At 39.3% G+C, this 17,464-nt stretch overlaps 1 protein-coding gene across 7 annotated transcripts; it reads right to left on the reverse strand.

Moving 5' to 3' along the window:
- Positions 1 to 2,008: 2,008 nt before the first annotated feature.
- Positions 2,009 to 16,921, reverse strand: wdr93 (WD repeat domain 93). 7 transcript variants are annotated; one of them, XM_085262587.1, is made up of 16 exons: positions 16,876 to 16,921; positions 15,402 to 15,499; positions 10,093 to 10,294; positions 9,410 to 9,474; positions 9,207 to 9,285; positions 9,037 to 9,110; positions 8,069 to 8,138; positions 7,739 to 7,895; positions 7,023 to 7,087; positions 6,667 to 6,753; positions 6,397 to 6,528; positions 5,060 to 5,267; positions 4,919 to 4,979; positions 4,193 to 4,349; positions 3,913 to 4,099; positions 2,009 to 3,789 (listed from the first exon to the last, which is right to left on the reverse strand). In XM_085262587.1, the coding sequence occupies exons 2-16, from the start codon at positions 15,471 to 15,473 to the stop codon at positions 3,702 to 3,704; spliced, it is 1,704 nt and encodes a 567-aa protein (XP_085118713.1). In that variant the 5' UTR covers positions 15,474 to 15,499; positions 16,876 to 16,921; the 3' UTR covers positions 2,009 to 3,701. The 7 variants fall into 7 exon arrangements, with proteins under 7 accessions (XP_085118713.1, XP_085118845.1, XP_085118779.1 ...); XM_085262719.1 differs by having other exon boundaries at positions 15,413 to 15,499; positions 16,876 to 16,908; XM_085262653.1 differs by lacking the exon at positions 16,876 to 16,921 and adding an exon at positions 16,209 to 16,285.
- Positions 16,922 to 17,464: the final 543 nt, after the last annotated feature.

Here is a 17,464-nt window from a genome sequence, read left to right on the forward strand (position 1 = left end):
TAAAGACCCCCCCCCCCAGTTAAATGTTACTCTCCATGCTCATTTTCAGTTTGATGCCAGTAAGATGTTGAAAAAAGGCAACAACCGAGTGGAAAAGAACAGAAAAAACCTGCTGGTAAATCTCACACTTCATTAGCTTAAATAGTAACATGACTGGATACAAAAATATTTCCCCACAAAGGCATGCTTTCTCATTGTACTCACTGCAAATATATATATATATTTTTAATGAGTGTAAACCTGTCAAAAATATGGCTTTCATGAATTATGGTCAAGTATATAAACAGGACCCCACATTATAATTCAATGATTCAGCTGTTCCTAATATCATCTCAGATCTTACCTGTCATCTAATTTTTTTTTACCTCAGTGCTCATTAAATTCAGTTTTCAGTTTTCAGTTTTATTTGTCATATGCAAGTTAGCACAGGGTCAACATTGCAATGAAATGTGTTTGGCGAGCAGCAGTCACTCAGCAGCGTGGTACAGTAGGAGAAAATATAATAAAATATAATAAAAAATAGAAAAATAGTAAGGAGCAAAATATTAGAGAGACATGGTAAAAGAGAAAAGATGACTAAATATATATGTATCTATAAATATAAATATATGTACAGGGATTAAATAAGAAAATCTTGAAAAGAAATATGACGGGAGGACAGATGGGATATTGCACAGGAATGAGCAGCAGAAAATTACAGTATTGCACTTTTAAATATAAATATCAATAACAGTTAATAAAAGTTCAGACATCACCTGATCATGTTCCCGTCTAGAAAAATGTTTTTGTTTGCCAAAAAACATAGCTGAGTATAGACAATAAATACTCTTATACGGAGCCCCGCAGGGGACATGGGAGGAAAAAAAGTTAAGATGGACTTTTGCGAGATCTCGCAAAACAAACTTGGGATCTCGCAAAAGTTTTAGCCGCATTCTTCGGAGGCCGCCAGCTCGAAGCCGACCGGGAGGTCGAGGCACGATGTGCCGGGAAAGCGGTGTTCCTCCCGGCTGTAGTAGGTCTCGACCTCCCGTTAGCTTCGAGATGGTGGGTGTCAGATCTCCGAAAACGTCGGAGCACTTTTGCAAATATGTGATGTCTTGTAAACTGAGCAGGTATCTGACGTTTACACAACTACATTCACGCCTCAAAATATCTTAAAAGTGTGTTTTGTGACCCAGAAAGAGTAATATTACAACTAAGTAGCTGCCGCCATTGTTGGAATTCAACTTTTGCGAGATCCCGAGTTTGTTTTGCGAGATCTCGCAAAAGTTTTGTGAGATCCCGAGTTAGTGTTGCGAGATCTCGCAAAAGTCCGTCTTAATTTTTTTTCTCCCATGTCCCCTGTGGGGCTCCGTACTCTTAAGCTACAGTGTGTAATTGTTTTTGTTAATTTTGTTGCATAACATTTTTTTTCCTCTGTCTTTTGAAAACATGACTTATGACACATTCAAGGCCCCAAAAGGCAACAAAATGTCAACATGCTGCGACTGAGCTCAGCTCAGCTTGCATACAGTCATCCTTTAAATAAATGTCCCTCGAGCTCAGCAGATATAAAAGCAAGGACCATTTTTCTACTTAATACCTGAAATCTGATCTTACTTGAAATAAAATAAAAACCTGAGATTCATGGTTTGAGTCACTTTTGGATCTATGAGTTCTCCCAGGTAAAGTTTTGCTGTGAGAGGACCATGTTTCAGCAACTTTGTATCCGAAATCATGAACATTTACTGCAAATAACACAGGCATGAAACCTTATTTCCCTCTATGAACATCATGCTCATTTTGGAGACTACACATTAGTTGTTAGTCTCCAAAATGAGCATGGTGTTCATAAACCTATCAGGATAAAATTTAATGAGGTCATAGACAATGTTCCCTCTAAGCTGCGCACGTGCGCAATTGAGTACTGCTGGCACGCTCTCTGCGTACAGAAAATCTGTGTTGTGCACAAAAAAAATCTAACCTGAATTGAAATTAAAATTAATACTTTAACAATTCTGTTTTGCAGTGTTAGTCAGTGACTGGCTGCTCCCATATGGGATTAGAACGATGCCACCTTATTCCATAGTCCAGCCAATGATGCGATTTACATTCGTATATACGCAGCTAATCAGCGTGGTTGACAGGCTATGACAGCGTCCTTATGTGCCGACACCGGTGTTTTAGCTAGGAAAGCTGCGTGGCTGATGTGGAGTGAAGCCACGTTAATGACAACGTGTACAAGCTGTGAGCAGGACAGACGGAACAATTGACGGAAAAAGTATGGACTTGATTTTCTTCCTGAATACTGTCGTTGTTTATATCTACTGCAGGAATAAACGGTAAAAACGGCGTTTTATAAGAAAAAAGGCTCGAAAGCACTCTCCGCATGTGAGCAAAAACTCCACCCCCCTCTCCCTTTCCTATTCGTCCAAAAAAGTACTATGTCAACCAATCAAAAAATGATATGGCAACGTGGCATCTAGTTGTTAAGAAACGGGGAGAAGTTTTAGGAGTGACGGCGGTGCTTTGAGATGTGAGAGATTTGAGACGTTTAGCGCAAATCTTGTGTAGTTAGTGTGTAGTGTAGTTTTTGTTGTGTGTGTCAGAACAATGAGGCGACTGCTGAATGTTACAGAAGTTACAGGAGTGATACATCTCCTGTTGTAAGGCTTGCAGGTATCAGGCTTGTGATGTTCTCCTTTATCTCATAGTGGACAGAAATTATTTTTTGGAGTGGCACAAATAATTTGTGTGGCATCAGATTTGATGCAGAACAGCTGATTGTTCTAAAATTTGAAATGTTTATTTAAAAAACCGCCTTGGCTGCATTAAAAAAATAGCTGCAAATTTTTTTTTTTTAAAGAATTAACTATATAATTAATTGCCCAGCATTGGTCATTATATACTATATTTTGCAGACAGAGAGTTACAGGACTCTCTCCCAGACCACAGACTCATAATACAAGTCAGCGCTTTTTAAAAAAGAAAGAAAGTTGTGCTTTCAAAATTGGAGTTCAAGTTATTTTTACTTCCAATAGTGTTAACATACTACACAGGTCAATGACTAGATTTTTTTTACATTTTCATTGTAAGTGGGCTAAAGCAGTTAATTAAAAGTAGTCTAACATAAATGTAAATGCTGTAATTTGATTATTTTAATAAACCATGTAACTTGGATGGATTAGATGCCGGCGTGACCACAGTGCACACGTCTGATGTCACTCACAGTGGTCCAAGGGATCGCTCAGGGAGTTTGTGTGTTCGCTCAGACACGTGAAAAATTAGAGGGAACATTGGTCATAGACCAAAAGAACAAAAGTTCAGTTTCCTGCAGGTACTTACAAAAGCAACTAAAGGAGTCGCCCCCTGCTGGCAATTAGAAAAATACAGGTTTAAATGAGTTCCCCTTTGGCTTCACATTTCAAATCTGGAAGCTACTCATCTTTTACATGCAGTCTTTGTGTGTGCCCATACACCAGGAAACAGATTCTCAAAATTATTTATGTTTTAATAAAACAATTTCAGTTTACAATTCAAATGCATCAAAAACATTTAAATAACAGAAAACAAGGACAATATCTTAAGACAATTTCAGCAGTTCTATATTTATATTTGCTAAGTTTATCAATTAAAGAAATAATATTTAATAGGATCCTCCACTTTGTGTCTGGGTGAGTAGTGCTTTACAGATGGTGGGAATCACTTTATTAGTATCTTTATCATTTGCTGCAATTCTTCATTGGATTTTCCTGCAGCTGCTCCCATGTCTGTGTCAGAGTTTTGTTCCTTTCCTCCACAGACTGTGCTCTTCACATGAAAATGCAGGAAAAACACAATGCTGCTTTATCATTCTCATACACTTACTTTACTCATACAAGTCATTTGTGGAGTTCAAGAGCAGTCTGCATACAGTACAAAAACAATGCTAACCTTTTCTGAAGGTAGAGATTGCAGGTTTCCTTTAAGGTGTTGTAGCTCAGAGTTTGCTGCTGTCGTGTGGACTCAGGATATGAAACAACGTGCTGCTTAAAGATGTCAGACTCTGCAAAACGGAAGACGAAAAGCTGGCTCTGGCTCCTTTCTTCAGATGTAACACTGCAGCTGGTGTCCTGGTCACCTGGATGAGAAATAAAAAAAAACTTTATTTACAGTATTGTTCTAACATTAATCCAGGAACATGCTGTTATCATAAAATGGTGTTTGGGTTTACCTCGTATGAACAGACTCTGCTGTTTGGAGTTCAGCGCATAAATTGGACTGTGGGGAGTCGTAATGAGATGAGTTGTGGGAGGAGTCAGGAAGCACACAGTGGTGTTGTTGATGACATCTTGGATGGACATTTTTCCACTCCTTTGCATTACAAGTGACTCACAGAGGCAGGAGAAATGAGACAGTAAGATAAGAACTTAAAGTCATTAAAGGGAACCTATTGTGTTGATTTCCTAGTGCTTACTTCTATTTTTGAACCCTACTCCAGTAGCTCTGCATGACTTGCAGTTCAAAATAACCCATTTATCTTATACTAGGTCCACTGAACCTTTACATCATAAAGGTCCAATGGTGCATTTAGTCAGGGGCGTAATTTCCAGGGGGGTTATGACCCCCCCTAATAATCAGACCCAGCCAATATAACCCTCCCAATAAAATTATGAATGATCTTGCATAAATAGGCTGTTGATTTTCTTTACTCATTTCAGTTATTACCAGCAAAATAGTTGCATGTTTAATCATCTGGGAATTTACCCAGATTTATTTATTTATTTAGACAGAGATCTTGACACCCCCCAATGTTCAGCACAAAATTATGCCCATGCATTTAGTGCAGTCTCAAGCCTGAGCTTTTGTCTCACAAGGGTTATTTGCCCATACACTGACCTCATTATAAGTATTATGGCAATCCATTGTATATTTTTATCAACAGCTTGAGTATTCCTACCAATCCCTGCAGGAACAGTACTGACGCAGTGACAGTTGGGAGGTCCTTGCTGTCCTTTGGCCTGAACAGACACATAAAGTGATGTGTAAACATTTAATCTAATACAATGCCACGCTACCACGCATGTAAAACTCAGACAACCTTTCAGAGAGCTGCTTTGTGCTGGGTTTTGTCCCCCGTCCAGTTGTGACGGTTTGAATTGCTCCACTTTTACACAATATCAAAAGATGGACTTTTTCAGCAGTAAAAATCTGGAAGTCATCATCAGTCACAGGGCAGCAATCCACAAACTGTACCCTGAATAAGGCGCTGTTTGCTTCTGGCATTAAAACGAGAGACAATGGAGCCCCTGGAAATAAAAACAAAGAGGAATAAACAGGCTAAAATTAGTTTAGAATAGAAATAAATAAAAAGCTTTAAGACTTTTAGCCTCATAGATATTACATCAGAGACTGTGTATTTGTCTGCTATCTGACTCCTGCTAATTAGTGTTTTCAGTCATGTTTTTGTTGGAGAATAAATATATCTGTCAGCTTACTGAGAACGTGATTATTAGCTGAACTGTGTTGTCATGTGCACAGCTGGATGCGTGTTTAACTGTGGAAGCACTTAATAATACTGACACTGTTGTGTCAGTATTTTTAAGTGTCAGTAAGGGAGACAAAAGGATGTCTGCCTTTTCTGTCCATGTGTTTGCAGAGACACAGAATAGAAGAAAATGGATATTCTGTGAGGAAACCAATCATTGCTTTTCATCTAACTTCCTGAGAACATCTGATTTTTTTGTATAAGAACTTTAGAATATATTAAAAAAAAGCCCTGCCAATTTACAGGCCCCTTTAAATAAACATGCGTGGGTAAAACTTTGGTGGCTTTTGATTTATTTATTTATTTTTTAGTAGTTTTGAGTCCTCATATCTAACTAAAGTACAAGACGATTTTAAACTCATTCCTGAGTGTCATGAGCTAGAGACAAAATCTTTTTTTTCTTCAGCATATTACTCATATTCTCATTCATTTTACTTTAAACATCAAGATCATGGGATATACCATAGTTTCAACAACGGCAGCAATTTAATATTGAGGTAGAGAAACAGGAAAAAGAATTGGTACCCTGATAATTTACTGGAGAAATCTTCCAAAATTGCATTTGAGTAAACTTTCAGCGGTCATATCACCACTTGGGATAAGTTGCTTGTCAAAGGAACTCATATGAGAAGTTTTGATACAGGGCTCACCTTTAGCATTCATTCCTTCTGGGGGGTCAAAGTGATTTCCTATTCTAGACATTCTAAACATTCTATGAAATGGAGAAGCAAAATAGAATGTGAACTGATGTTCACATGTTCTATTTTCCAGATTTCATTTTAACGGAAAACAAGGATGTCTGCAGAAACTCACTAAACTCCCAATCAAAGAAAGCTATGGAGAATTCAACCATGGTGACATTTTAGAGCTGCCCCGTAGGATTTACTTACCGGATCGCCTGTCCCAGACACACACCAAGGCATCACTGAGCCCAAGAGCGATGTAACGGTTGCATTTACTAACAGCTGAGCAGAGGATTTCCATTGCATTTGGCCACAATACATCTGGCATCGGGTCCACATCTGCATCAAACAGAAGGCCATTCCAAAACGTTAAAATAATCTCACTGGTGTAAAGAAAAGTATGCTGTAATATCAGCACTTTTTAAAGCTTTTGTTCTTAGTATCTAGACTTATCTCTTAGTTAATAAAATATCATACTTGGGCTGCTCTTTGGTGGTTTTTTTAGGAAATACTGAAGAAGATTACAGCTGCCACTCCACCACACAGCAACAGCGACAAGTAATCCTAAGAAAAGGTCAGACAGTGAAAATGACATTAACAGGAGCATGGTCTGCATACAGACTTGAATATGTCTTTAATGGATCTCTGACTGTTGAATGCATAACGAATACAATCCAAAGCAGGAGGATACCCTTGTGACTTTCAATCAGTTCATCAATCATACATATAAGGTCAGAAAGACAGAAGGATCATTATTGTGGAAACTTCCAAATGGGTTTGACATATTTAAATTACTGTTAAGCAATTAAGCAATAACACTTAATGCTACAAACCTGGCTGAAACTCTGCTTTGCTGTCACCAGGACCACAGGGCAGAAGAAAGTGCCACGTGCAATGTCTGGAAAAGATTCAGTAACTAATATGTAACAAAAGAGAGATAATTGTTTGCAGACAGACAGATTACAAATGCTGGAGTACCCAAAGGTGAGTTTTATTTACTCGTTATATTAAGATGTAGAACTAACTCATCTTATGTCTTTAATACTATATTTGCTGATAATGTAGTGACTGGTTTGATTAGTGATTCTTTGCATTTCTGAATGAGTCTGTTAGTGTCATTCTAGTTTTCTTTAGTTAACCACATGAGGTCTTAGAGGGCAACCACACAGGAAGTGAGGAGCACCAATGTGGCAACTACACACCACTAAAAGTCAACAACATTCGACGACTTCAAACGACTACGAGCAAAATATCTGCTGGCGATGCAAAGTGGGCAGATTTTTTAATTTTGAGGTGAGCGAGCAGGATGACATTTACAAATATAAACAAAATGAGCCTATAATTATTATCTAATACAGACAGACAATCTGCAGAATATCTGTGAACTCCCAATCAAGAAAAGCTTTGGAGAATTCAGCCATGGTGATATTTTAGAGATGCCCCGTAGGATTTATTTTAGACAGACAGACTGACCAAAACAAAACAGAGCAACCAATGAAAGCAGCTTAGCTTTGGAATGCTGATTGTATTGGCATGAACTTTATCACACCTTGGGCTTTCATTCATTTCCTTTCTTTTTCCTTCATCTGTACTGAAGGGCGGCTTCTCCAAACGATGGCTGCTGCTCCTGATTATGTCCAGAGCCAAACAGTGCATCAGAAAGTCTGTTGGCTGCGACGTCTCAGGTGGACTACTGAGTGCCTTCTCTGCCAAAAAGCAGAAACATGAAGGTCAGTTGCTTGGCTGCATTTTTATTTCAATCATAAAAACAAGAGATACAATACATAAAAACTGATAGACCCACATACATCTCTGCATGTTTGGTTAAATTGTAGCACAGTGTAAATGTAATGCTTCTGCTCTAACAGAAAAGTTATACCTGTTGGGATTTTTGGTGGCCTGATTTGAATCATTACAGTAACTGGTGACCATTCAGATGAGTTTGGGTTCTGAGGATTAAAAAAAACAAAAAAACTGTTTATTTAATGTGTGATTCAGTCACATGCAATATATAGTCTCGATCAAAAGACTACTTGCAAAATGGCAAAAAATCATATTCTGCATGGTTGGATCTTAACAAGGTTCCAAATAGAGCTTCAACATGCAACAAGAAGAAATGAGAGTGAGACAAAACATCTTTTTTGAGCATGCAATTTATTGAAAACAATACTTAAACTGAAACAGGCTGTTTTACAACTGATCAAAAGTTTAGGACCACATGCCTTTAAAAGGCCAAATCTGTTAAAAAAAAAGTGGATTCATTGTCATCCATTGCATACATTTGAAAATCCTAGGTAACTTCCTTATTGCAACCTTCTGCATTCAGAAGGTTTTCAGAAAACCTGACCTCTGACCCTCACATTGAGGTCGAGGTGACTGAGATTCAAACTGAGATTTTTAATACATACACTTATCATATTAATTTGACAGTCCTTGTATCATCTTTCTTGAATTGTCATGTTCACAAAATTTTCAGAAAATTTGACTTCTGACCTTGGCCTTGAGGTCAACGTCATGGATATTTGAACTTGTCTAAGATTTTTAGTAGATATGCCTAAGGTATTAAATATGAAAATCCTAGCTGGGTGTTAATGCTACTTGCCCAGCTGGATGATGACAATACCCCAAGCATTTCAGGTTTAGAGGTAAAATCTAGAAAAACCAAAAGGATGGGAAAACCTGAAAAAAAATGATGGTAACATAAGTCTAATATGAAAACAAATGGCATAAAGTACAAAGAGAGACCGGGATGTAACCAGGACTTCAAAATCTTTGGTCTTAGCACTCCTTCCCAGAGTTCGGTACCCAAAACACATTCTTATTTCAGTTTAAACTGTGACTCATTACCTGTGCATTCTCCAACTCTTTCAGCCATGCTGCTGAAGGAAACTGGTAGACCTCAAGCCAAACAGCTCCGCCGCCTGATAGGATACGTAAAATGAATAAAATTTTGCATTTGATTGCAAACTCTGTAACTAAATCCCATCATAAAAACTAAAATAGAAGTTCATACTTACAACTGAGTGATGCAGCTCCATAATTTCCCCCTTCAAACAGTTCAAATGACAAACAAATGCTCCTTTTGTTGATATCTTCCTGTTATTCAAATAATTGATTTGTTTCTTTTTTTTTTTAATAATTAAAAACAGAAAAATTCTAAGTGAAAACCACACCCTGTCCCAGTTATATAAGTCATTTAGTAAAATGTGACAATACACACCATAATGTTAGTAACGCAGAGGAGGTGTATCGAGTCTGAATGATGACCAAAGACTCTCGCAACACCTGTAGATGATAGCAATGATGTCAGTATGATGAATAACATTTAATAATATAGAACCTGTTTACACACTTCAAAAAGCATTACTGTCTAAGGCAGTGGTTCACAAAATGTACAATTAAAATGGAGCATTAAATGCACAAAAAGGCATGAATTAAATAACATTTACTACATTAATTACATCAGATGCCCTGATTAACCTAACAGTGGCTCAGACTGACTGCAAGAATAATATTTTTTATGACTTAAAAATGAACAGTTTTTTGGGTGGAGTTAAGTTATGCTAAGATTGTGCCAAGTAACCCAACAAGGCTCTTGGAAACCAAACATCCCTTCTTAGAGAAAATGTGCCTACTGCACAGATTCCTAACCAGAGGCAGCAGCAAAGTCTGATTGTGTGTAAAAGCGGCCAATAAAAAGAATAGCGACAGGAGCCTGTCCTATCTGTCATAGGGTGAGAGGGCGGGGTGCATCTTGGACAGCTTGCCAGGGCATTGCACGGCCAAATGTCAGTGTGCGTTTGCTAATCTATAAACTTCCAGCTGTCTGATATATTTTTATGGCAGATAATTGTTATAAACAGCAGAAGCAACCCAAGGAAAGCCTGGTGGACCATAACTCACCCATATCATCAACAGTGCCAAGCAGATACATGGTCTTAGACATACTGGTCATCTGGATAGATGTCATTTCCAGCCTGTCCTGCAGCCACCCTGCAACACGATTCAGAGATGACGCACACCACACAGACAAGCCCCCGGAGTGGCCCAGACAGAGATACCTGCCGTCGTCTGAGCAAGTCAAGCAGTTGGTGTTTCCTGGGAGCTGACAAATGAGGGAAATAAGTATTTATAGAAGCAAGTCTCACCACTAAACACCTTATATCGGCCGCTATTTTGAAACAATAACTTCATGAATTTCATTAATCACAAGTATGTGAAATTGCACGTAGAATCACCAGTGAAATGAAATCTCATAACAAATGCTCAAAAATACTTACTCACACCTGTAAGTTGTATTTCTACAATCTTCCCACAGGTTTCAATTAGGGGTGCAACGATACTCGTATCGATATTGAACCGTTCGATACAGTGCTTTCGGTTCGGTACGCATATGTATCGAACAATACAAAATTTGTAATTTATTTTATCAACTTTCCTTCTGACGATGCTGTCTGTGTGGAGCGCTCAGTGAATCTGCGTTCGACTACTCCGCCTAGGCTGCACTGTCGAGCGCAGATCCACTGAGCGCTCAACACAGACAGCATCGTCAGAAGAGCGCAGGGCAAGCTAGCAAGACAGAAGTTAAGCTCTCCTTGCAACATGGAAAATTGAACCTCCCCCACCCTCATTCAGATCTGGCGTTTGGAAGTATTTTGGTTTTCATGTGACGTATGACCCTGAAGGTAAGCGTGTCATGGACTAAAGTAAAACAGTATGTTGGATGTGCCACGCACTAGTGTGTTAGCGCAGTTAGCTCGTTAACGTGTTGGCCGTCTAGCCCCACGCACGGAGATTTGCCGTGTTGTGGAGTTAACGTCATTTCAACGAGATTAACGCTGACAGCACTAGTGGGAACACAACGAATATGACTGCACATTTACACCGACATCATCCTAGTGCAAAGACAAGTGGAAGCAGACAAAAACAACAAGCATGCATGCTACAAACTTTACCCGAGTCATTTAGACAGCCGTTAGCACATGATTCTCCTTATGCGGACCTGATATGTTTAATATTGTGGCGAGCTCAGACAAGGTGGAGACGGAGGTGTCCTTTGGTCTTGCTTCCCGTGAGCTAGCCTGGGAGCACAGCCGTTTATTGACATCTGCAGAAGAACACTGCCGCTAGCTAACTGCTCAGCGCGGCAACAGCACAGCAACAACAACAACAACAACAACACACCGTCGCAGCGAGAGGGCGTCACCCGTCACTATGGCAACATAAACAAAACATAACTGTACAAACAACCCCGAACAGCCCTGACCCGCTACATAGCCCCCAACTAAGGGGTCAGTCGTCCCCGACGACCCCATTACCCCACACAAAGTCCTGCAAATGTCCAGGTGCCTTCTTTTGGCGCACCGGCCGGTCACGACCGGCGGGGGAAAATTCACTCGGGTCAGAACATGGGGTGCCACCATCATCCCACTTCTGACACCAATGTGGCGAGCTCAGACAAGGAGGAGACGGAGGTGTTGTTTGGTCTTGCTTCCCGTGAGCTAGCCAGGGAGCACAGCCGTTTATTGACATCTGCAGAAGAACACTGCCGCTAGCTAACTGCTCAGCGCGGCAACAGCACAACAACAACAACACATAGGGCGCCCTCTGACCCCGGAAGGACACACCGTCGCAGCGAGAGGGCGTCACCCGTCACTATGGCAACATAAACAAAACATAACTGTACAAACAGAACCGCGAACAGCCCTGACCCGCTACATTGCCCCCAACTAAGGGGTCAGTAGTCCCCGACGACCCCATTACCCCACACAAAGTCCTGCAAATGTCCAGGTGCCTTCTTTTGGCGCACCGGCCGGTCACGACCGGTGTTCCAGATCTACTGGCGTTTAGATCAACTGGCGTTGGTCGAACAGATGTGTGTCAGTCTTGCGTTTCAGGAGCTGCTACCGACAAACCAGCAAAAAAACGCCAAATGTGTCATCTGTGACATTTGTGAGGTTGTCTCAAACACACTCCGTCAGTCTTGATGCTGTTGAACAACAAAATGCTTAAAAATGTGGCGAGTTTACCTGGTGATATCCTCATGCGCGACGCGATCGCGAAAACAGCAAACAAGTAACACCACGCCGTTGTTGTTCACAGGACACAAAGAGTAAACGATCGGGAGACTCTTGTCGTCGTTATCGTTCCCCTCGCACGGTTTATTCCTCCGAATTCAGCGTTTTTGCTTCACAACTACAGCGTGCTGTTTACTTTGTGCACTAACATGGAGTCGAGTCTGGCCAAGTGCCACAGCCTACAGCCAGATCAACCTGTGACACACATCTGCACCACGTTTGAATTCGTGTCATGCACATTTGTACCTTTCAATTGTGTCTGTTTGTGCGTCATGCAAATAAACCTTTGAAAAGAATGAAATGATATCATATATTCCTTATTGGCCTACATTTGTACAAAATTCCAAATTATATACACAAAGTCATAGAAATCACCACTCCAATTGGTCATCATGATTTTGATATTCTCTTTTTCCATAACAATGAAATACGCCTTGGACAAATATGACACATCAATATTTCATTAGTGTTGTAACATCACATGTCGCTAGCATAGTCTGTCTGTGTCTTTTCCCTGAAAATGAATATTTCCAGCCAATATAGGCAATTCATCAACATGGCTGGAGTTATATACAGTCTGTATAAGTGTGGTTAATCTAATGAACATTTGTAAGGAGACGGCAGTTACTGTGAATTCACAGCAGTTACACAGTGATTAGTAATAAACAGCCAGTGAGAGTGAGTGGATATGACTGTTCCCACCACTAACACATGACCATAGCCCACTACTAGATTAACTTGTGACACATCTGCACCTGCTGCTATGATCACAGTGAGTAGAGGCTGAGTGGCTGCACATACCCCTGGTACATCCAAATCTGCCCACAAACATGTTGAAAGATGCAATGCCAGCAATGTGGATTGTCAACACTAAAAACAATCAGTAAGCAAAGACAACAGGGATCACTTTTTTCTGTTTATTTAGCACCCACAACATTTGTAGTCGCCTTCTGCACAAGGGAAGTCCACACACACCGTGTGGTACCACTTTCCACAGAAGGTGCAATCTGCAAGATTGAATGAGATTGTCAGAGTCATTGTCTGGCTGTTTATTACTAATCACCTGCTGTACATTCACAGTAACTGCCATCTCCTTACAAATGTTTATTAGATTGACCACACTTATGCAGACTGTATATCACAACCAACTCTAACATGTTTGTTTGCAGAGGGCAGACACAGACAGACTACGCTAACGACATGTGATGTTACAACACTGGTGAAATATTAGTGTGTTCACGACATTTTTCGTATGGGCAAAAGTATTGATATCAGGATGGTGATTCTTATGTGTATGTCATTTGGCATTTTGTACAAATGTAGGCTGATAATAAATATATGATATCATTTCATTCATTTCAAAGGTTTGTTTGCATGACGCACAAACAGACACAATTGAAAGGTACAAATGTGCATGACACGAATTCAAACGTGGTGCAGATGTGTGTCACAGGTTGATCTGGCTGTAGGCTGTGGCACTTGGCCAGAGGTGGCGCTGGTTGACTCGACTCCATGTTAGTGCACAAAGTAAACAGCACGCTGTAGTTGTGAAGCAAAAACGCTGAATTCGGAGGAATAAACCGTGCGAGGGGAACGATAACGACGACAAGAGTCTCCCGATCGTTTACTCTTTGTGTCCTGTGAACAACAACGGCGTGGTGTTACTTGTTTGCTGTTTTCGCGATCGCGTCGCGCATGAGGATATCACCAGGTGAACTCGCCACATTTTTAAACATTTTGTTGTTCAACAGCATCAAGACTGACGGAGTGTGTTTGAGACAACCTCACAAGTGTCACAGGTGACACATTTGGCGTTTTTTTGCTGGTTTGTCGGTAGCAGCTCCTGAAACGCAAGACTGACACACATCTGTTCGACCAACGCCAGTTGATCTAAACGCCAGTAGATCTGGAACACCGGCGGGGGAAAAGTCACTCGGGTCAGAACATGGAGTGCCACCATCATCCCACTTCTGACACCAATGTGGCGAGCTCAGACAAGGAGGAGACGGAGGTGTCGTTTGGTCTTGCTTCCCGTGAGCTAGCCAGGGAGCACAGCCGTTTATTGACATCTGCAGAAGAACGCTGCCGCTAGCTAACTGCTCAGCGCGGCAACCGCACAGCAACAACACACAGGGCGCCCTCTGCCCCCGGAAGGACACACCGTCGCAGCGAGAGGGCGTCACCCGTCACTATGGCAACATAAACAAAACATAACTGTACAAACAGAACCCCGAACAGCCCTGACCCGCTACAATATGCTGCTGAGAATATAGCCCAGAAGAAGCGTATTGTATAGCTTTTATTTTGGAAAGAGCCATTTCTCTGTAATAAACTCTCTTTTCCAAAGATGAGTGATTCCTCAATCAGATTTATTTTTTAAATTACTTTTGTTTCAGCAACATTAAATTTAAAAACTGTACTTTTGAGTTAAAATATATATTTATAATTTTAATAAATGACAAATTAAAAAGGCATGAACATTTTTTTTGTATCGAAAAAATATCGAACCGTGACACCAAAGTATCGAACTGAACCGAACCGTGAATTTTGTGTATTGTTGCACCCCTAGTTTCAATTCATAATTCTTCAAATAACACATTTCTAAATTAGAATGAGTATGAAAACATCTACATTTTGTTTAACGAAACTGTTATTTTTATTTGACAACCTTTGTTTTCTTCATTGTAAAAAAATGGAATAGCTCTGTTTGCTGGTTCAGAGTTGACTGGATATATTTCATACTGGTCTACACAAAAATCAAGTTCTCACTTTGGCCAAGTGCCAACAGATGCCACGATGCTACATGGATATAAAAATGTGAGAAAACATCAGATTATGAGCTTTCAAAATGTCTTATTGACAGTTTTCACAAAGTAAATCATGTTCTATTATTGGTTTGTTAAATACATATTTCTTTGGTTTAGGAATCAAATGCATGGTGTCCAAATGAGTGGACATGTTTGTAACTCCCTGAAAAATGAGTTCATGAACAAAATTTCAATTGCATTTTTGGGTTGTTTTTCTTTTTGTGCTTAAAGAGGAATAAAAATCTAAGGAAAAAATCGTGACTGAGGCCCTCATAATTAATGCATGAGATAGTTAAACTTTAAACTTTACATGTCAAGATCTTTGTACCTGCATCATACCAGTAAGTTCCAAAGTAGGTGTCTCATCCCTGGATGTCTTTGCGTTATGGGCTGATTCCATTTCTTTTCTTGTGATGAAGAATAAACCTGGAGAGAGAATCGAGAGCTCTCATGTCGTCTTTGTTTACCTCCACAACAGAAATTTTTTTTTTTTTAGAAAGTAATAGATGTCTGTGAAATAAGACAACACAGACTCACTGCTTTAACTATATATAGATTTTACTCATCTGCCCCTTTATTAGCTAGAAAAAGCCCTGAAGTTAATTCAGTATAAAGTATTCCAAAAACATGTAGAATATGGTCGTTACTATGCAGGAACTGAAATAGCCTTAAATGTCACAGTGGAAAAAGCTGATACTATTTATATGCCGCTGAAAGTATTTATTGGAAATAAATAAAATAACAAAATGAATCAGATTAGCCCTTTTCGTAACACTTGATGTCGTTCACTAAATACTTTAGAGCATAGAATTTACAACTTTACACACAGACTGATTCATACGGCCTAGATGTGGCTGAAAAAGAGTTCAGTGAGGTCACTGGTTAGCAGTGTTGGGCAAGTTACTTTGAAAAGTAATTAATTATAGTTACTAGTTACTTCTTCAAAAAAGTAACTGAGTTAGTAACTGAGTTACAATTTTCTAAAAGTAATTAATTACTTGAAAAGTAACTATTGCGTTACTTTAAAAAACAAAAACAAAAAAACGTTTAACCCTGTGGGGTCCAGGTTGTAACTGCAGCCATTTTTAACTACTTTTGATGTTTTCTCTAAATTTTACCTTTAAAAACTATTTACCTTTCCTTGTTTGGTATCTTCCTTTTCAGCACAACCTCACGTGTCTGAATTTACAGTTATGTTTTCATTTTGACATACTGTATTAACACAATGATCTAAAATCACACAAAAAACATAAAATCAGAGTAGAAAAAGTTATATTTTTTACTGTAACAACCACAAACATGTATAATGAATCATATTTCATAACTTTAAATGCAAATATAAATGGTCAATTTTAAAATCCTATGCACAAGTTTTGCAAACAATAAAGTTATTTGCATCTATTTACCTTTTACCTTGATTTTCTAAATAACCATTTCAAACTATTTACAGAACAATCAGCTGTTCATTATTCAATAAGATGCCACACAAAAATAATTTCTGTCCACTATAAAGGAGAACATCACAGCCTAAATCCTGTAGGTCTGACAGCAGCAGGTGTATCACTCCTTTTTCTATCTGGAGACAGCAGTCACCTCATTGTTCTGACACACTGCTGGTTAGCCTGGAGGCTAACAATGAGCTGACACCACAGATAAAAAATCGTCATATAAAGCTGTTTAACTCAGGACAAAAAAGGGGCAGCTTGTAAAACAACTATTAGATCACAAACAAAAGTATTTTAGTATAAGTGTAATTTTAGACCAGAGTGGAAAAGCACTGAAAACGGATATGTTGGTCTTACCTCAGCTTTGTGAACTCTGAACGGGCTTGATGTTTCACGGTCGCTATGACAACCGACTGGCTCCACCCGACCGCGGTTTAAAGCTGCTTTGTGTCAGGAGGAGCTACACACCGGCGTGGATGCTACAGAAGAACGGTCACAGTGAGATCTGCAGCCCTGCGATCTAATCTATGTCTGAAGAAAGTGCATGTTCTACTCTTGTGATAAATGACTGATAAAATATTATTCTTATGTGCACTTTCTGTAAAGCAGAAGGTATATTTTTTTTTTATATTTGGTAGCACTTTTTAATAATTTCACACTATTAAGCATTATTAAAGTATTGGTAAGGTATTATAGAGTACTTAATTTAGCATTTATAGACATTGCCCTGCTTTAGTATGCCATTTATAAATATAGATATTTTATTATGACTATGATTACGATTGTTACTGTGATAGCTCTACATGATGTAACAGTAACAGATGGAGAGACATACCTGTATTTATAAATGACATACTGAGGAGGACTCTCTCTTTCTCATTTATCTTTGAATGTTATTCCATGTGGTTTAAGGGTTTCTGTTTCTCAAAATCATACTTTACTTATA

Source organism: Mchenga conophoros, linkage group LG1, assembly GCF_057382185.1.
Source record: "Mchenga conophoros isolate Kocher_MC1m ecotype Shallow Benthic linkage group LG1, M_conophoros_male_GT1.1, whole genome shotgun sequence".
NCBI classification, from domain to species: Eukaryota; Metazoa; Chordata; class Actinopteri; order Cichliformes; family Cichlidae; genus Mchenga; species Mchenga conophoros.

Coding starts and splice junctions, on each gene's coding strand:
- wdr93 (XM_085262587.1), bottom strand. CDS start 15,473: ATGGAATCAGCCCATAACGCAAAGACATCCAGGGATGAGACACCTACT. Junction 9,475..10,092: donor TGGCACTGTTGATGATATGG/GTGAGTTATGGT, acceptor TATCATCTACAG/GTGTTGCGAGAGTCTTTGGT. Junction 4,100..4,192: donor GCAGAGTCTGTTCATACGAG/GTAAACCCAAAC, acceptor TTTCTCATCCAG/GTGACCAGGACACCAGCTGC.